This window comes from Oncorhynchus mykiss, chromosome 13 (genome assembly GCF_013265735.2).
Source record: "Oncorhynchus mykiss isolate Arlee chromosome 13, USDA_OmykA_1.1, whole genome shotgun sequence".
Classification (NCBI taxonomy): domain Eukaryota; kingdom Metazoa; phylum Chordata; class Actinopteri; order Salmoniformes; family Salmonidae; genus Oncorhynchus; species Oncorhynchus mykiss.
Window position 1 is genome coordinate 44238967 of NC_048577.1, and position 21585 is coordinate 44260551.

Here is a 21585-nt window from a genome sequence, read left to right on the forward strand (position 1 = left end):
TGAACATCAAAAGTACATGATGAGTTAATATTAATTGAATCATTGTAATTAATTTCATCTTGTTTTGCCTAAGAACAGATATGACCAGATCCATGTGGCAGGGTAGCCTGGTGGTTAGAGCGTTGGACTAGTAACCGTTTTGTCAAGAACTGCAACGCTGCTGGATTTTTCATGCTCAACAGTTTTCTGTGTGTATCAAGAATGGTCCACCACCCAAAGGACATCTGGACAATTTGACACAACTATGGGAAGCATTGGAGTCAACATGGGCCAGCATCCCTGTGGAACACTTTCCACACCTTCTATACTCCTTGCCCGATGAATTGAGGTTGTTCTGAGGGCAAAAGGGAGGGGTGCAACTAAATACTAAGAAGATTTTCCTAATGTTTGGTATACTCCGTGTATGTGTGCAGTTTAACCAATTTAGATTTGAAAAATGTGTCTATCTATTTCCAGATAAAATTCCATAGATGGAAGAAAATGGTTTAAAAATCTATTAATCCTATAGGAACACGACTGACAGCGGGGGAAAGAATATCCTAAAGTCTCAAGCTGTTGCTTATGGTCTGGATTTGAAACTAATTCAAGAGAGTCTTTTTTAAACCCAGGATTTATTTTCATAAGATGCTTGGTGGTCATTCGACTGATGCATACAGTATGTTCCACTCTAAAAGCTCATGTGACTGCTGAATTCTGCTGTTTTCATGGAACCCCTATGGTTGCAACCTGGTCTCAGAGCATTTTGTATTATTCTGTAAGTAAATCCAAAACACTTCTTTAGTATGTTCCATTATGTTATGTAATAGGCCTATACTGTGTTTTTCTGAGATTCTGAGAATATTTCACAAGGCTGGGTCAATCTCTTGGCTTATGTTAAGGAGTTCATTTACACTGTGAAAGATGGATCATTGCATAAGAAGCAATATGGAAAACAGAAAGTATTTCCCTGAACTATATCCCTCCAGACACATACAGGTTTTATTTAGGGATATCCCCTTTATAATGAGAATGGATTCAGTGGAGATCACCATATGCTAGAAAACTGTGAAGTGCTTACATAATGACTGCTGGCATTTTCTTTCTCAATTCTATTCCAACAACTCTGATCTGTCACTCACATTGACGTGATACCGCGTTTGCCGTCCTTTAAAGCTGATTTTTGGTTGAAGAGCATAGGTCTATTGGAAATCTGCAGGGAGAGTGAGAGGGAGCCAGGGATGGCAATATTACTTCATTGTTACGAAAGGATGGGCTAGCGAGTTCAGTTGATGATGCATGAGCAGGATAACGTTATGTGAGCTGTCCCTTGCGGGGTGGGTCTTGGCAGGGAGAGAGGCGGTCTCAGTGAGCGCACCACACATATGCGGCCCATTGGTTCAAGTGAGGATAGGAAACGTCCTCGGCTGAACTTCACCGGGAAAGAAACAAATAGGAGCTGCAGCATTCCAAGTGGAGCAGAAACGCGAGACGCAGGGTGTCAGGGAGACTAGTAACCTAATATTGAGTAGGCTAACAGTAGCCTACTCCGCGCAGGAAACAAAGTATCCTGTGTATTCGATGACCCAGTGCTGAATCGAAGCTGCTGAATTATTACGATCGCTCTGTTAAATTGTGACACGTTTCTGAAATTGAAAGATCGGTGTTTTTCTGAGACAACGAGAATCCAACTCAAGGTAATTTCACAATTTTCACTCATGAGATGTATTTCAACAGTGCCTTCTTTATACTACAGAGAATAGAAATGTAACATTGTTGCCTACAACAGAAGCCTATCAATTATGTAGGTTACGATGATTTGAGGTTAAATAATATCAAATATACCAAGTAAAGAAAACTATAGCCAACTTTCGATTCAGCTTTAGAAGTAAAATAAATGTTATATACATACATACATACATATATACATACATACATACATACATACATACACACACACACAACTACTCCACAAATGTCATTATTAGGCATCGCCAGTGATCTATTCAGTAGATCACTTTACAGTCAAAATTATGATGAATTGAGATGATCTGAATAGATTTAGTGGAACAGGTATGCAATTATGCTTAAAAGGACCTTCATTGCAATAGTTTGTTGTAACTTCCATTGCTGTTTCAATACGTCATTTCGTTCCCTTTGTATATCTGACTGGAATTTAGAATGACATCCACTAAACGGTTTAGAGAAGAACCAGTTCAGTCTTCGTTTAGGGATGTACTGTAGCTAGGTTAACAGTTCGATCTATACAGCGAACCAATTGTAAATGAACGGAGGGAATAGCAGTTGGGCGCGGAGTATTATCAACTTGCAAACTAGGCTAGTGCTCTAATGTCCTTGATGCAATTCGATTCCTGAAAGATATAACGTCTGATCGTGAACTCAAACTGTTAATTAAGCCATTTTGTTTTGGTGAAATAAAAAATAGACAAGGCAATCAATGCAGGTCATTGCACAGATTGTTCTAGAGATTGATACGGTGTGTTATATTACACTATGTTACATGTACCTACATGTAGGTTAACACTGATTTAGTCTGATGAAGCGACTTCAGTTCCAGTCATTGCGTCAGAACAGGGATAATAAATAAAAGCTTTCTTTAGAATTGGGAGGGGAAAAAACAAACCTTTTAGCCTCTTATTTATTAAAGGAATACGAATATAGATCTTATAATTAACCCTTTAACCTTTAGACTGGCAGGAGCCCACTTTGAATATTATATTGTAAACATTTTCAAAAGAGATCGACATGTCTGTTTTGCACTTAGTACATCATGGTTCTTATTCAAGAGTCATGTGGGGTTGTTGTGCAAGTAGCTCCAGTTTAACTGGAAAGATGTAATGGGGTTACATAACATTGTGTTGTAACTGGTCTTGCATAACAACTAAATTTCCCTCTCCATTTATTCTTCCTCTTTTGAACACTAGGTGGGATTATTGCAACAATTTACCACCATAACATTCCACGACACTGGATTTTGAGACACTATCTGAAGAACATAAAATCTCAACACAGAAAAATCATGAGTGTGACCAGTGAGATGTTTGAAGAAGATTCTCAAGACATGAGGGAGCAGAGTGGTGGGGAGTCCAGTGCTGCACCTGGTGAGACCCTGTCCTTCACAGACGAGGCCGTGTCCATCCTGACCTCTAGCAGTCTGCTGGCCCGCTCTCTGCTTGGACGCACCTCTGCTCTGAAGCGCACCAATGACCCGCCCACCTCTGGAAACGCCCTCAGACGGAAGCGTGAGTTCATTCCCAGCGAGAAGAAGGATGATGGCTATTGGGACAAGCGCAAGAAGAACAACGAGGCGGCCAAGCGCTCCAGAGAGAAGCGCCGCGTCAACGACATGGTGGTGGAGAATCGCGTGCTGGCGCTGCTGGAAGAGAACGCACGTCTCAGGGCCGAGCTGCTGGCTCTCAAGTTCCGCTTCGGCCTCGTCAAAGATCCCTCCAACACACCCATCCTGCCCCTCCCCACAGCCCCCTGTGCTCCACAGACCTTGGCTCCACACTACTATCTGCACAGTGGACCAGGGAGCCACCCTGCTGCCCACGGGGGCCAGTTCAGCGTGCAAGGCTCCAGGGACGCTGGCAGCATGTCAGAGGACTCTGGGTTCTCCACCCCTGGCAGCTCCAGTTTAGGGAGCCCCCTCTCCTTTGAGGACCGACTGAGTGATCATGGCAAACTGTCCCCACACAGAGCAGAGGAGCTGGGCTACGAGCTCCACCACTCCCCTGCAGAGGCGCAGGTGCACCACAGTGTACACTTCCCTGGGGAGCTCTCCAGAGTGATGATGGGGAAAGTGGAGTCTGGGGAGGGCATAAAGAACTTTCCTCACAAAATGCGCTTCAAGATCCTCAGCAGTGGAGAGGACAACAGGCACAGCCCCATGCAGTCAATGGGAGCAAGAGACGGTCCCCGGGAGGCAGTCAACGGACACATCATGTTGGGTGGAGCTGAGGGGGCTGGAGTCTGGCCACATAAGCAGGAGGGAGAGGAGACCAGGAGGGGGCGACAACAGCAAGAGTCCACTCAGTATGGCCAACCTACACCCCTACAGGGCCAGACAGAGTCTCATTACCATACAGAGAACAATGTCCTCAAGTCCCACCTCAGCTCCCTCAGTGAAGAGGTGGCCCAGCTCAAGAAGCTTTTCTCAGAGCAGCTGCTGGCTAAAGTGAACTGAGCCCAGGACTGGGTCAGTGGATGCTCAGTGAACTGTCCCATCCCAGAAGAGGAAGCTCAATCTGAGCTAGCATACTAACATAAGCCCACACACATGGTGAAAATGAGATAGAGGGGAACAGAGACTCTAAACACCACAGTACCATGGCACACTGAGCTGCTACAGTGACAAACCAATGCCCTGGGACAACTGGACTATGATCCACCCCAACTACTCAATTCCAACTATTTACCTTTATGTTTAGGAGTGTGTGTATTTTTACCCTCTAATTTTGAATTGTCCTGATTTTCTACTCTTAAATCCTAAATGCTTATCTGCGTCTCAATTGAGAACAGTTTCTGTAACAGGGACAAAGTCCCATCATCACCTTATTAAAGCACAACGCTATATGTGTTGGTTCACTTGTGGCCATCTGCCCCATACACTGTGAGACCCTCAAAAACACTCTGACACAAGAGAACACTGCCTCACCTCTCCAGAGGATGCTGTATTATTGACTGTCATCTCCACTCTGCATGTACAACAATGCTGCTTCTCAAGGTCTCACAGCCACAGAAAAGCAATGTCAGTGATTGAGACATTGAGGTGAACTGGTGCTGAACTAATGTACACTGTAATTCAACTGGAGCTTCAACAAACTCATTATTAGTGCTGTGGCATTGGCACTAATTGGTTTTGAATATGCATGAGGAAAGAACACCACATTCTTTTAAACTGTAAACACAACCATAGAAAGGGCACTGAGGACAGATAACCTGAAAGGTGACGGTCTCCAGTCCCTGAATGAGGACTTTCAACTATTGGCATCTCTTTAATGTATTGCAACACAATGGACTTTGGATGATGACAATTGGAAATCAACTAATACTCTATCATTCCATTGCGCGGTCAACAGCATAGCTGTGAGGACAGACACACACCATGTCAATCGTTGAAATGTGATATGCTTCATGTAGGACAACACACTGTGTCTGGCAACTAGTGAAAGTGTTTTCATGTCTCAGTCGAATACTGTTTGTTAGCCTTGTCCAAAGAGTACATGGTTTGTGTAATTACTCGACATGCACTGTAAACTGTATCTAAGTGATGAAAATATTTGTTGTTCTGTGAATATCTGTATGAAAATAAAAATTTTGTACTTGTGAATAAATCTTTGAAATGAAATATTTGTGTCTCATTTTGATTATACACTTTCTAATCATCTAAAAGTCAAGCAGCCACTTGGTCAGGGATGGCAACATACAGTATCAGGGATGGCAACATACAGTATCAGGGATGGGCAATGACATGTGAGCCCATTCTATCTGACCCGCGGGAGGTTTGAGTAAAGAGAAAATGTGTGCGACCGTCTGTTGAATTTTGAAATCCCAATGTGGCCCTCGAGCAAAAATGATTGCCCACCCCTGCACTTGATCCTCCCACTGTTAGGACACCATTATATCCACTAAAGCATGCATTATCATAGATTTCCTCCATCTATTAAGTCACTGAGAAAACAACATGTTGCAGTCTCCACTTAGACTGTGGAAATGTGTATCCTGTTTAAAAAAATAATGTATCTTGCTTTGTCTCACATTATCTAACAGATGAGGAGTGATTGTTCTACATGGACTTGAAGATTTCTTCAGGGATTAAGTAGCAGCCTTTTGAGAACATGTTTCATCAGTGAGCACAAAAGTCAACTATTTAGAATATTCAACCTAAATGAATATCCTCTGTCACATTTTTCTCCTGTCTGAGACCTAACTTACACATAGCTACGTATGTAGGAAGAGCAGTAGTGCAAAACAGATTGGACAAGTAAGACTACAGAGCTTTGTCTATCCAGACAGGAGCAAACGAGTCCTGAGGGGTGGAGTCTGCATGCCAGTCATGAGCTAGTGTGTGTTCGAGACCACAGCTACAGAGGAATTGCAATTATAGTCATTACAGGGGATTTCAGATGTGGGTGGTATGAGCTAGACTGGGCCTGAAGACACATTCACATTCACGAAATAAGATTACATCATAACAAAATGAATTACACTCCCTGCACGGCACCCATAGGTTCACTGATCATGCAGATTTTTTACTAAGAGATTTACCTACTTAGTCTCAGATGTGTCATACCAATGACCTTTTAAACCTATAATTTGTCTGAACAGTATTAATTTCCCATATAAAATTCCTTGACAAACCAAAGCAGATTAGAGCGCAGTTATAAATATAATAGCATAATAACTTTAGAAACCACTAGGTGGCAGCACAGACTACCATTTGTTGAGTAGGCTAGCTGATGGTGCGATTGTTGTCATTCAGAGCACACAGATCGTGACATAGTAGCCTGTGTGTTTATTTCAGTGTCGCAGATTTTATTTGGTGCAGGTGTAGTGGCAAAATTACACCAAGGTTTATTTGCTATGTCACTCAATAACAACACTCAACCCATGAAGTCATTTAATTATTATTTGCCCCTAGTAACCAACCCCTACATTGAATGAGATAGGCCTATCTAAACCAGCATGTGTGTCAATGTGGACAGGTCAAATCAATCAAGATGAAGAGAAAATAAGCTGACAGTAGAACTCTGTAGAGGCTCCATGTACTCCATGTATCCACCAGTGCAGAACATCTTCCATTCACTGAGCCCTGTGCTGTTCCAATCTCATTACAAAGGAGAGGCTCTCCTCAACCTGCAGCTGGATTCACAGGTTCCTCAGTCAAATTGGGGATTCCTGTAGTGAGAGTGGGAGGAAGAGGACGGGTGGGGGTGGAGGAGAGGAGTGAGGCTGGTTAATGAAGCTACTACTGCATCAGCACACTACTACACAACCACCCCCAATAACACACCCCTTAAACCGCAACCCCCTTGCTACTCCCCTCTCCATTCTGTCCCCCCTGTTTATCAGCGGGAGATAACGCCGGTTGCTAGGCAGGAAGTGCGACAGTTGTCATGGGAACCCATGCATATGTAGCTAGGAGGGGGAGTGGTTGGGTGGGGTACAGAGGGAGTGGGGGGAGGAGGGGGGGGGGGCGTCAAGTTCACGTCCATTGCTTCAGCTCTGAACAAAGAGGAATGGGAGAGAGAGGGGTATAATGGAAGCATGGCGGTGCTTGGTCCATGTTTGGGGTTCTCTCCAGATGATGAGATGGACATAGAGTAGGCAATGAGTGGCATCTTCAGGTTAACAGCAATTACTAGACATAGAAAAATGAGGACCAATCCTCTAAGCCTCCATATGACCCAAATTAATAAAACATGCATTTGCTCTCAAGGTTGTTTCTATCATTGGCATGTTTGAGGGAGGTATTGCTGCATGCTCGCTACCTCCACAATACAAAGAAACACAGAGAAAACCTTTCACAAATGGTGAGTCAACCTGCTCATTTGTGAAACAAATGAGGCATATGGAGCCGCACTTGTGTCTGTGACTCTGTGTTCAATAGCACAATGATGAACAATAAAATGCATGGCATTGCAGGTAGATACGCAAAGTGCATTTGAATGCTCAAGTGGGTCGGTTGAAGAAAGAGAGAAAGAGAGAGAGAGAAAGACAGAGACAGAGAGCATATGCTGAACAAAGATTGAGCCTGAACCCTCCAGGCCCTGCTGCTCTCTCCGGTCACATGAGAAGGAACCAGGGCCTTGAAGATAATGAGAGAGATCAAATAAAAGCATCTGCAATTGGAAACAGCCCTCTAGGCATCCAGCCAGTCCTTTTGTTCCAATCAAAACTGCTGTGGACACAACAAAATGCATTAAATAATACCGTTATCTCTCCAGTTGTTTCCATGGCTCTCTGTGACGCAAGACAGAACAGGCACAGGTTGTAAGGTCAGATAGTGGAGGGCAGACGACAGGGGGTTTTAATGATCAACTAAGACTTTCATTACTGAATGGTCATGTTTTGCATGAAATGTGCAATTCACACCATTCAGTAATGAAAGTCTTAGTTGATCATTAAAGCCCCCTGTCGTCTTACACCATATAGAAGGTAGCACTTTACATAGTTTTAAATACACAATTGTAACACATTGGTTGAGTTTGTGTGTTTTTGGTACTTCCTAAATAGTGAACTAAAATATGACTGCAATTGTATTTATTGCTGTTATTGCCAGTTCAGAAATGTGTTACCCAGTACAGTAATGACAGTTTAGACTTTTTGAATGTAATCTGTGACCCTTGACAAAAATGATTTGTCGGAAATATCCATATCCTTTTGCTCACTTAATGCATATCTTGACTTGGAATGAGCAATATATCTTAGGCCTATGTCCTAGCTGGATATGAAGATGCCATGTAGTTACAGCACGGGGAAGGTTGACTGCTCATTTTCACTCTCATTCTGCTTATTTCCTGGTAAATGAATGCTTAGGAGGTAGACTGTGACCTCCTGTGCTTTGTGATGATTACACCCTCTTCCTCTCTCCAGTCCATCTGCCCTCCACTGTCTGACCTTACAACCTGTGCCTGTTCTGTCTTGCGTCACAGAGAGCCATGGAAACAACTGGAGCGATAACGGTATTATTTAATGCATTTTGTTGTGTCCACGGCAGTTTTTTCATTGGAACAAAAGGACTGGCTGGATGCCTCATAAGAGGGAGGATGCCAATAAAGTAGCCCATGGTATAAAGAGGTTTCAATGTCTCTATCAGATGAGAATGAGGTACTGAGCTCTTGAGATTCAAGTGGTTATGTAAAAACTGTAACCAGATGCATCGAACCACAAGGCCACAGCTGCTGGAAATGAGAGCCAATGTCACAACAAAATCAGACAATTTACTGCAATATGTCTACAAATTACTAAAACTAATTTTCATCCTGTTCTTGCTTGGCATGAGTGATCAACCTGGTCTCAGACTAGACGTAAAATAGTAAACAGAAATCTGGAACACTCAAAATAGCATGGCATGTTACGTTTGGTATGGTTGCATTTGATTTATTTTTTACATTTTAGTCATTCAGCTGATGCTCTTATCCAGAGCGACTTACAGTAGTGAGTGCATACATTTTAATACTTTTTTCGTATGGTGGATAGGTGGGCATGTAACACGTGATCGAAACTCATCACAAACAACTTGAACATTTTAGCTAATTAGCAACTATTTATTACTTTTTAGCTACATCCTTCCCCAAACCCTAACTTGAACTCTTTAACCTAACTCCTAACCTTCACCTCACAGGAGGCTGCTGAGGTGAGAACAACTCATAATAATGTCTGGAAAGGAGTAAATGGAATGGTATCAAACACATGGAAACCATGAGTTTGATTAGTTCGATACCATTCAATTAATTCCATTCCAGACATTACTATCAGCCCGTCCTCCCCAATTAAGGTGCCACCAACCTCCTGTGCTTAACCCTAACCATAACCCCTAACCCCTAGCCTGGCTTACGTTAGCCACCTAGCTAACATTAGCGTTAGCCACCTAGCTAATGTTAGCCACAACGTAACATTTTGTACGAATTGCAATTTGTAACATATACGAAATGTAATTCGGAACATATCATACGAAATTGATGATGGACATCCACAAATGAATACATACCATACCAAACATAGCTAATTTGAGTGTCCTGGATTTTTGTTTACTATATTATGTCTACCCCTGAATCCAGGCTGCAGCTATGTGTATGTCACAATTGTAACTGATCATTGTAGCTCCTGATAAATGTGTACACTGGATTCAAACCCATGTCACCTGCTCCACATTAAGCTAAAGCCTAGGCCATGTAGACTATGCCTTCAATCTTCTGAATATGAAGAAATAACTACTCATATGCTAATGAGGGACAGTGTGAATAGATTTTGGTTTGCGGATTAGAATAAAACTGCAAAAAATAAAGCTATATTTAAAAGGGCAAAACTGAGCCACCTGGAGTGATTAGGCCTATCCATTCAATAAAGGGGCACACACTTCTCACCCAAACAACAGCTGTTTATTTATATATCTTCTTGATATATAAATAGCTTGTTTCTAAAAATGTCTCCCCACCATTCCATTTTTCCAAGTGTCTCTCTCACTCTCTCTATTAACCTAATATGGGGTATCTCACCCTACATCTCAGCAAGTCTGGTTTATTCCCTCCCCCCTCTCCTCTTCCCCATCTCTCCGCAACAGAATTCGAAGGGGAAGAAAGGGGAGGGGCAGATACGGAGCGCGCGAGCGAGAAACAAAACGTGACTAGGCACCCAAAGACTCCTGTTATGCAACTGCTGACCTACTAACATACAATTGGAGACATTGAGAGAGCAAGGAGGAAATTGTAGCAAGTCCCTAACGTAATAAGAGAACAGATTCAAATTAAGCGACACAGAATTCATGCTCACATACAGGCACTAATCACAGAGCTCGCACTGTACATGAAGGACGATCGCACATTTGAATTCGATAGTAGTCAGAAATAGGAATTGTTGAACAGAAACGTGGCTGTTATATTAGACTTCGCACTGTGGGCTTTTATTTACACATACACGGTAAGCATTTATTTTATATGGATTGCCTTTAAATGTCCAGTCGATTCATGTATACAATGTGACTTATTATTAGTGAAAACAATTCGATCCAATTGTTTAATAATACTAATTTCACTGTTATTTAGTGGCACATCGATTAGACTATATAATTTTAGTTTTGCATGACTTTCAAGTTCACTGATATATTGTTGCAAACATTTTGGCACAACGGGAAGTGTTTATAATTTTGGTGACGGACGTTGAACCATATGTATGTTCTGTCAAGGCGAGGCGTCCCCCCCCCCCCCCCCCCCCCCCCCTATTTAGTGGCAGAATGCATAGGGGGATGATAAGGAGACGGGGGGTGGATGGAATTCCTTCAGAACAAGGAACGCTGGGTGGCAGAGGCCACAGAAAACACACATATTTGGAGTAGCTTCGCCCCGCCCATCATAGTAGTTTTGAAAATACTGAAAGATACAATAACTTATTTTTCTTTGGATTAATTCCTCTATTATTTAGTAACACAAGTATGGACATTTATTTGAGCAAAACAAACCCGTTAATGATGGTCTGAGGACACACTTCTCTCCATCACATGTAGTAAGTAGTTATTTGTGAAAGGTTAGCCAACCCGTTAACCCTTCCTCTGCTCAGTGGGGCAAACTGAATCTAGAGTAAAGGCTACTGGAGTATTGTGCTGTCCTACATCTCTGAAAACATTGTTTTGGATATGAATGATAATCTAAAGTATTGTCTGTTTCTGTAAAGTGAGCTGGATATACTGGGCATGTTTATTTCTGTGCTTATTTAGGCTACTGGGTCAAAATCTCAAAGTCGTGACAAATTGTTGGATTAGCCTATGGGTAGCGAATGCAACAGGGCAACAAGCTATGTGCAAGAAACTTGCTTTTGCCTTGAATGACTTCCCCGGGGATCTGTTATAATTTTCAAAAGGTACATTTATCAGAGACACCACAAAGAGTAGTGGTATGTTGAAGAGGGCAGAACACTTATGATGTGACGTGGATATGTGCCTGCCGTGTAGGTTATTAGTTATATTGGGAAACACTGTTGCGCACTGCATGTCCATCTCAACCTTTAACATATTCAGTTATTAGGATACATGCATATAAGAATTAATACTGCACACACACTTGTTGTAACTTGTCTTATAAATGACCACCCTGCTCAGTCTGAATGTTGAAAGTACCCCCACACTGCACGTGGGAATGATTGTGGAATGTGTGCCCCCGCCAGGTGCCCGCAGCTCATACATTTGTTGTTTAGTGATGGCATGCGCACTTGTGTCTAGCCTACTTTTGGTGCCGTGGTAAGGGTGTAGGCTATTCACGCTATTCATGTTTTTATGAAAAGTCATACCGGAATTATATCTCACGAAAGTTCATCAATACCATGTAGTTTAGAATGTAGCCTATGGTACAGGTGTGCTATGCACAAATGGGAAATTACGCAAAGCATTTGGTTATGCGTTACATTTTTGTAACACCTTTCACTAAAGGCTGTAGTAATGGTGCAGGTTACATAATAAATCATTTAAGTAATTAAAACAGTTATAGGTAGGGGAGATGACGCAATCAGCGGAAACCCATAGCCTCTATTGTGCTTTGCTGAGGAGGGCTAATTGGTTGGCGCATAAGGTGGACCACTATGCCAGCTCCAAATGTAGGTCACATTAGTCATAACGGGGAGGGTATGTGCTGCAGAGCCCCCTATAATACCAGAATAAAAACCTACCAAAATGAATCCTAGCTGGCGTAACAAAGACACCCAACCCATTCATGCAGAACAGAAACACTGATGGGCAGCAGATAAACGCGCCTAATAAACATTTAGGTTTCCTTCATATCGTAGTGATACACAATTAGAAACATATTCATTTTGCCTTTCATACATTTTCTTCAATCCTCACCTTTCTGTGCCACACCCCATTTCTGTAGGATTCATGAATCTTTCCATAAATTGCTTGTAATTGCAATGATCAGCTACTATATTCCTTATTGTATTAGTAGGCTTACTTATTTTATTGCTAAAAACATGGTAATAACATGGCTATAATTATCATGAGGATGAGATGACCTATGTTTCACTAGAGCAGTGTGCACTATGTCTTGTTTCACTCCTATTGTAGTTGATGGTGAACAATGTGGAGTGGGGTTTACCCTGACCCGCCTGACATTCTCAGGGTTTCCTGGCACAATGAAAGATAATGAAGGATAGAGTAGGTGCTTTGTTATTGTGCTGCTGTGGCTGGGAGGGAGAGGCAGAGAAGTAGGCCAAGGGAGCACATGTGACTGGGAAACACATGGCCTGCACTGGGTCACTCTTTTTTTTTCTCCTGTTTAACAGAGGCTGATATGGCTGTGTTTATGGAACAAGGAGTTGGCTTGGAACTCCACCTTCATGTCCAAGAATTTGTACTTTTTCTTGGGAAGATAAACCCAGTCTTGGAATCAGGGTTGGACGATATTTGGGGAGACCCCTTCTACGATGTGCTACTCCAAATATCACGATATCCGATATAATCGTTCTGCACCGTTAATGACTAAATCATTCTAGACTGTACAATTGTTGTACTTATTTACAATGGTATAGTCACATTCTCATTAAATAATCTTAGTGTTGCCGGGAAAAAACAAGGCTTAGTTAATTCATTTACACGTAATTTTCAACATATTGATACAGCACATCACGATATATGTCTTGCACGTCACAATATATCGTCACTGTCAAATGTCACTATTCTATTTAATCATATATCAGCCCAACCCTACTTGGAATTTGGGGAAAAGCCATCTATTTGCATTGTTCCCCCCTGGGGGCAGTTCAGTTCCTCAGTCTCAGTAAAATATTGCACCCAGGTCTGGGGGCCTCCTCCTTATTTTACTCCTGCTCCCATTACTTTAAGAGCTCAACAAAAACAAGCTTTTGAACTCAAGCCCCACCAAATATAGCTTTGTGGTTGTTTGGACCCAATAATTGTAAATGGCATACATTTAGATTCTCTTTGATCACTTCACAAATGTAACCAAGCCCTTTCCTGTGGTAGAATGACTTTATATTTATTAAGTATAACAAGGATGTGTGCTAATGTTAAACAGAGCTATCAGTAACAGATTCATACTCTGAGATGCAGCTTTTTGTTCACCTTTTATCATGAAATTGGACATGGAATTCATTATGGTCTACCACAAGCGTAGGAGTGTTCCATTGAAACACAGAGCCTCGTAAGCATATTAGATTGGTGAAAAGGGAAGCAGTAGAATTTCTTACTATTTTACATTTGTTCTGGCAGGTCACACTACCTTTTTCATAAAAACACATGAAACTTTCATTGGCAATCACTATCTCAGTACCCTGCAGTTAGATATTTGATACACTATATTGAAGTGGAAAGGTTTGATGCTTAGATGTTCTGATTATCAGGTAAGGGTGGCACGCAGTGCCCTATTCCTGTAGCAGTAGTGGGAGACTAAGAGCTTGTGATGCATTAATCAGCAAACACTCCAGCTCCATTCATATCTCCAGCTAATTCCAGCCGCCCGCAGAGGAGATGAGCAGCTTGTTTTTGTTTTTTTACAGTCAATCTGTTTGCGCACTGGAAGTGTGTTGTTCGATGAGGAGGGATTGATGTTGATATGATTAGTTGCCCCCTTTTTTACTTTTGTTGCCATGGGTGATATGTTGTTAACGCTGGTACAGTACCCCGTTTGTTTACTTCCTGCGAGGTGCTATCATCTGAGCTCATTTCCCCCTTTTGTCTACCTTCTCTCAATCTCTTCGTCCCTCTCGCCGTGCATCTTTCACCTCTATAAATAGAGTACTCTCTAATTCTCTGTATCTCTCTCGCTGCCTCACCCGTGGTTCCACTGACCTATATTCCAGCTTGCTGTGTAGGCACTAGTCACTAGTTTACTGGGGTCTTTCCACTCTTTCCCTCCTGCCCATTAGCCACATGCAAATGGCTTGTGGGAATGAGGACCTTAAAGTACTGCATTTAGCAGTGCATTATCAGGCCCTGTCTCAACCGTTTTCCCAGGCATAATCGTAGCCTGTATCCCTATTTAGTCTCTACTGGGACCCAAATGACCCATACCTAGAAGACTTGTCATCATTTTGTGGGAAGCAAAACATTTTTAATTTAAGAACTAGGGGTGTAATATCCCATCTAGATTTGCGCTCATTTTGTTGCTGAATTGTGCCTGGAAAGAAAAAATTGGTGTTGAACCCACATTTGAAAAGTGTAGAGCAATTGGCAGTTACATAATTTTGCCCCAGACTCCTGGGAGAATATAACCCATGGAGAAAAAAAACAGATTATGAAATTACAGAGGCAGAGAGAATCAGTGTGTCTCAACTCATGTTGTTCAGTAAGAAAATGAGAATAAATGAGGTAGGGAGGCAGGGATGAAACAGCTCCTGTTGGCCAGCAACTCATTTGATTTTAAAGCACCAGTTTAATGGAACCATGGAACAAGGGAACATAATCTGAATTAGTTATCTCAAATGTTCCAGGAAGACTCCATCCTCGATGCCTGTTGAATTCCTTTGCTTGCCTCAAGTCACTTGTATGGAATGTAATTGATATTGAACCAGTTAGTCAGCAACACAGATAAAATAACTGGTACACAACCAGCAGAGATCAATTGGAAAGAGAGACAGTGCAAAAGCCATTTGGCTTATTCATGAAAATCATACTTAAGATGTTTGGCTAGTGACACATCTACCTCTGTTTACCTCATTACCAGGAGAGTCCCTGCTGAGCAGGTTCCCATACACTTCATAGTTATGAGGCTGACCACCCTGGTGTCATAATTCAGGAGAGCTTGGTACATTCTCCAGCCCAGTCCTTCCTGAGACTTGACCTATATTCATTAATTAACCCCCAACATCCTTACCTTAAAATCCCGTACCCTCTCCACCTCTTTTCCTTGGCGGGGAACCTTTGTCTACATTCACCGCCAGGAACTGGTTGTCCAAATAGAATGTGATTTTTTACAGTTATTACACTTACAGTAAATTCTCCAATTCATGATCATTTCTATGTAAACGTAGTGGGCTGTTTCTTAATATGATTGTTTTGGAATCTTTCTAGAATCTAGAATTCTAAAATGGAATGAGGGGAAGCCTACCCCCACTGCACCTGTGTGATTCACTGTCCTGGCTCTGAAAATAAATCTGTCTGAAAGACTATTTAGAACAGCCATGAAATAAGTCAATAATGGCTGTTTAAAGCTTACAAATTCAATGTCCAATCATTCCACGTGTTTGAGTGATGTAATTTCGGGGAGTTTACATGGTAATCATGTGCTCTTGACTTGGTTGCCAGACATGCAGTTATGATTACAAAGGCGGAGGAATAATGTCACAAATAGCAAATGTGTAAGGTCTTACTCAGAAAAAGATAGTAACTCAGAAACGACTATATTGGCCTCATGTTTATTACACCATGCAAGTCAACGTCAACATGCGGGGCTAAACGCGTCCACATGCTTCCCAGACGAAACAGTTCGGAAGAGTTTGTGACATTGTGTAAGGGTACAGAATCATTTTCATGCACATTTTGTCATTGAGAAATACTGCACCAAACACCCCAGTTAGATGTAAAATTGCTCGACTAAGATCTCCTCTGCAGAAACGTCAAAATTAATGACAGATTTCTTGATTTATCATAGATTCATTCTGACTATTTTGAGGAAGTGTATATTGGCTACGGCATCTCAATATGGACAAAGTACTATTGCCGCTTTTTCCCCTAGTTTTCCAAGCGAAGGTATTTTAAGGGAGTGTGCAAGCACACTTGTTCAGTTTGGCAAGTCGCCAGCTGAACTGAAGCAAGCTGACACCTTAAGGGGTCATGGACCACTGACAGAGAAGATCAATAGAAGGGCCATGAGGTCAGACAGTGGTTACTAGGGTCTAGTGAATATTCACTGGTTGCCAGGGGTAACAATTCAGTCAAAACCAGACATGCAGAACATAGATGAAAGCAGGAGGATGTGAGAAGGAGCGTATTATTAATTATCCCTCAAAATGATTTGATCACCAGCCATGCCAAAAACTCAAATGGATTTAATTAACAATGACATAAAGAAGATATTATTCCTTCAATCTGAATGCATAGTGGTCGACAGCAGTCCACGAGGATTAAGAGTTTTGCCTTTTCTTTCTTTGTCTCCTCAGCCTTTCATCTTGCAACCTACTGGAGAAGGAGAGAGGTAGCGCCCTTCCCAAGAGACTGACAAGCCAAGATAGACTGAGTGACCTACATCCTGCAACACGCCTGGAGCAGTACAACACTTCTCTTTCTGCTCAGCACAGCGCTCTCACAAAAAGATAGAAAAACAAAACAGAGAAAATAAGGTTAGAGAATTGCTCAGTGAAGCTGTCACATTCTCCACTCTAGGAACTCTTTTTTTCCTTCTCTACAAGGCAGCTTTACCCACTTTTATGTGAGAAAGCTGAAGAGACTTGCCTAGAGAAAGGCTGAACATACATTGGATAAATGAGGGGAATTAACGCAGAGTTCCACTGTTTCTTGATCTTCTTGGCCAGTTTAGACACTTGAACTATAAGCTCATTCATTCAGTGAGATATAGCTGAATCCCACTGTTCCTTATCACCCCATTCCTTGAGTTTCCTTTCCAGTGGTTGTAGCAATATTCCAAACTGTCCTCCACTGAGCAACAATGGAATGCCTGAATTCACAACTCCAATCAGCAAGCTCAGAAAATAACCTGGACAGCCTAGAGACATACTCTAACTACGAAGAGTCTCTCCCATCGCCTCAAGGAACCCCCTCTCGCCAGGGGCGTCTCGTCAAGCCCAGCATGAGTTGCAGACGCAAGCGTGAGTTCATCTCTGATGAAAAGAAGGATGCATCCTACTGGGAGAAGCGCCGTAAGAACAACGAGGCGGCCAAACGCTCCAGGGAGAAGCGACGACTGAACGACATGGTGTTGGAAAACCGCGTCATGGTGCTGAATGACGAGAACTGCCGCCTGAAGATGGAGCTGCTGCAGCTGAAGCTGCGCTTTGGCCTTATCAGCACTGCCTCCTACATGGAGAAGAGCCAGCAGCTCACTAGTGGAGGCAACGGGAGATCCTCCACATCCAATTACTACTCCAGCGGCTACTCCAGCAGCTCCCAGGTGATGATGAACTCTGACTCCTCGGAGACTGAGCAGTCAGGCAGCGGGGGGGGGCATAGTCAACTGGTGACGTACTCCCCCCATGGGTCCCTTTCAGACATGTCAGACGGGTCCTCCCGGGACAGCCCAGAGCCTGCGGTCTACGGGATCAAGCAGGAGGAAAGCAGCCCGGAGATGGACATTGGAAGCAGCATGTTCAACGTCCACCATAGCCTGTCCTCCACACACCACCAGGAGGAGATGGAGTCGGTCTACCACAGCCAACAGCACCACTCCTACCACCACCAGGAGAGCATCACAAGCCAGACCAGTCAGGTCCCTCCACCCACCCAACAGAGGAGTGTCATCCTCTACCGCTCCAGTAGTGCCTCCTACCCTGGGGAGAGCCAAAGGCAGCAGGACATAGATCAACAGACAGCCCAACAGCAGAGTGCTCAGGCCGGCCATCTGGCCCAGGCTCGAGAGAGCCACACAGAAAGCTCAGAGAGACTGGCAGAGGTGACCAAGCAGATGGAGAGGAAGACACTAGACTCCCCTCCGTACCACTACTCAGACTGCCACAGCGAGGCAGGAGAGGGGCAGGTGTACAGAGCTCTGCAACAGGAGCAAAAGACCCAGACGGGCCTCGCTCCAGACATCCTCCAAAAACAGGAGGCCGTCACATCCCACCTGTACCACAACCAGGCTAGTCACTGCTATCTTAGCACCCAGGACGAGGAGCCCCCCATACTGACCTATGAGGGCGGGGCCAGGAGTGAGGGGTACTACCAAGAACATTCAACCTCAGGCAAAGACACCTCCTCTAGTGACAATGACCCCCGCAGCTCTGACAAGGAGACCTCCACGGACGACGAGTCCCCGTCCTCCTCCTTATCTGACACCGGGAGTTACCTCCAGCACCTGTCTGTCTTACACCAGCCAGGGTCCCCTATGCCCTCCCCGCAGGACTCCTCCCAATGCCAAAGCGGCGACACCCAGGCAGAGGTTAAGGGCACTGCCCTGCCTCACAAACTGCGTCTCAAACACAAAGCCATGAGCTCCCAGCAGGACTCTCCCACCACCCCTCCTCCTTCCTCTATCCTACCCCTGCCCCAGCACCCTTACCTGGCCCTGACGCAACAGCAGAGCGGGAAAGAGAGGGAGAGTGAGAGCCAGCCCCCCACAGGGGTCGTCCTCAGCTGAGTCAAGGAAGGAGAGTGGGGAAAAGGAGTCGTCAAGCAGACGCCGTAACAACAGACGAGACTAAGTGCCTATAGAACACTTGAGGGCAACACAAATTTGTTGAGGGTCCTTACATTGTGAGGTGTCTCTGATGCTGCCTTAGATCCAAATACGCTCTTTCCCTTTCCCCTCCTCAATCTCAATCCACTATCATTCCTTTACCCCCATCTACACCACCCTCACCTTCATGTCCTGGGACTAAAAAGCTGTACTGAAGCCCAAAACAGGGCTGGACTTCTGGGGGAACAGTATTCTATGTGTATATATTGTATATACACTTTTCAGTTCTTGCATCTTCTCCATAATTACAGAAGGACTTTTGTTTATAAATGAGAGGAGGGATGAAACTCATATCGTTTCATATCGTTTTTCGTCAAACCACAGTTGGTCATTTCAAATGAGAATATAAGTTGACCATTATTGGAATTGTATTGTCAGCTTTCAGTGCCCCTCCTATGGTGCACATCTGGCTTTAGACAAACATAGCAGCAACATTCTGGGAACATTCCCTTGACCAAAGATGCAACACAATGAGAAGTTCCATCTCTCTTCTCTAACCCTACCTCTACCAATCCATATTTCCCTTCCCATCTCCATGATCTCACACAGCCCATCCATTATCTATCTTGTTCAAGCACTCGGTTTGTATATTACTGTAAATTTACCAATAATTTATAAATATATATTTTTGAAGAAAACAAAACAATGTCACAAAAATGCGACTAACTGTTGAGGCAAGAAAGGACTTGGCCTTTATCATCCTGTTTTTGTCAGAATTACTGTACAGTCACATTGTGTCTACTGTTGCAAACTCCACTTAAGTTAAAACGTCTTTAATGTCATCACTTTAACTCTGTTTACAGAAACATGGCCGATAGCTTTTGAAATGCAGCTTCCCTGTTATTGCAGTAGATCTTTAAGATCTTAGACAGCATTCAATCAAAGTCCATCTGAGACAGAACTAGGCTGCTGGCCTAAAGTTGAGCATCATCAACAGTCTAGACTTCCACTGTTCCCATCTCTTAGCCCAATGTATTTATTCCTATGCCCACATCTGCAGAAAAGCCAATAGGAACATAGACTAAAATGTGAATGTGTATAAACTTTAAGGTATAAAAGCTCAAGTTAAAACCGTAAAGTGGGGAAATATAGGGGAGGGAGTTATTTTAAATATAGTAATATAATCTAAATAATATCTGTATGATATTTGAACTCTGAGTGAGGCCACCTAGTCTCCTCTGCAAATCAACACACGACACAATGCACTGAGCTCAGAACCTCAAGCTTCTGACCTGACGTCGATCCACTGCCCTAGAGACATGGCGTCAAACCCAGATACTAGGTAATTGGATCTCTGAAACAGAAGCTAATTTACTATATTACACAAATAGCCCATGACATTAGAAAAACCTGGTTTAGAATAAGAGCTATTGCAATTAAGTTTTGTAAAAACCAAGAACAATCTCTACTTTATTAATGAAATAGGGATTTCTCTTTTTTCTAATGTGCCTCTGTAGTGTAAAACATGGGGCATCCACCCCCGGCCTTTATTTTCCTCGTTTTGGGTGACAATGAGAAGCCTGCACTGTACCACACAGTTTATAAAGTATATGTACCATGTTTAGCTTTTTGTCACTTGTGTATAAATGTAAAGCTTTCCCTCTCTCAGACAACACTGTAATGTTAATGTCATTGTTTGGTTTTGTTACTATCTTCGTGTGTCTTTCTCCTATAGACCGTGATGATGTATTTGCTCCATACCCCCATCCTCCCTTTTTCTCAATGTGTTTTAAATCAGTGATGCTTGTGTTTTTGCTGATGGTTTTATGAAAAAGATTCTAAAAAGACAACGATGCAGACGAGACTTGTGTGGTGTGGTGTAGCAGTAGGTGGTGTCTAGGTCGCCACCACCCCTTTTTGACATGGCTGTGTATGTAAAGACACTAATATTTATCATGGAAGATGGATGCATTTTAAGATTGAAAACAATAAAAAGGATGTTGAATTTCTCAACATATCGTACAAATATTGTTAGATTTCTCCTTTCTTTACTCGTGTCTATGTGGGTTACACACAGTTCATGATGGGTCTGTTTGAAAATCTGCTGTGCATATGCCATACAGATAAAGACCAAAACCTCCCTGTAGTTATCACTTGATACTGAATACAAACGGGTTCATAGGTTAGATATAACACTGCAAAGAATAATAATAACCATATGCCAACTAGCGTAAAAAACAAAAACTAACTATAATTTATACCAGAGCAGCTGCTGACAACCAACATTCTTCTATGGTAATTTAAATCACTGCCTACTAATTTAACACAGCCACATAGCAGAGCCGCAAGGCACAATCTAAATCAAGACAAGACGCAAATGATGGCCTAACCTAGGTGTTTGTAACCACAGGCATGTTTAACAGAGACTCTGAGTCCTCATCTCTTTTAGCAGGTGTGGGGACACCCTGTTTCCAGTCCTCACAAATAGCTTGGTTACAGTCACTCCCTGGGCTCCTTACTTTCCTGACACACAGGATTAATTTGAAATGAGAGGAGCTTTGGAGTGACACAC

The 21585-nt window shown here is 42.9% G+C and overlaps 2 protein-coding genes across 3 annotated transcripts; both read left to right on the forward strand.

The window, feature by feature from the left end:
- Positions 1-1227: 1227 nt before the first annotated feature.
- Positions 1228-5347, forward strand: LOC110486494. The gene is made up of 2 exons (XM_021558122.2): positions 1228-1673; positions 2922-5347. The coding sequence occupies exon 2, from the start codon at positions 3017-3019 to the stop codon at positions 4181-4183; it is 1167 nt and encodes a 388-aa protein (XP_021413797.1). The 5' UTR covers positions 1228-1673; positions 2922-3016; the 3' UTR covers positions 4184-5347.
- Positions 5348-10345: 4998 nt separating this feature from the next.
- Positions 10346-21039, forward strand: LOC110486495 (filaggrin). Of its 2 annotated transcripts, none has more exons than XM_021558123.2 (2): positions 10346-10641; positions 16825-21039. In XM_021558123.2, exon 2 carries the CDS (start codon positions 17331-17333, stop codon positions 18972-18974), a length of 1644 nt encoding a protein of 547 aa, XP_021413798.2. In that variant the 5' UTR covers positions 10346-10641; positions 16825-17330; the 3' UTR covers positions 18975-21039. The 2 variants fall into 2 exon arrangements, with proteins under 2 accessions (XP_021413798.2, XP_036797099.1); XM_036941204.1 differs by lacking the exon at positions 10346-10641 and adding an exon at positions 11022-11223.
- The last annotated feature ends 546 nt before the right edge of the window (positions 21040-21585 follow it).

Bases quoted from the DNA above. Each gene is read 5' to 3' on its own strand.
- LOC110486494 (XM_021558122.2), top strand. From the start codon at position 3,017: ATGAGTGTGACCAGTGAGATGTTTGAAGAAGATTCTCAAGACATGAGG.
- LOC110486495 (XM_021558123.2), top strand. From the start codon at position 17,331: ATGGAATGCCTGAATTCACAACTCCAATCAGCAAGCTCAGAAAATAAC.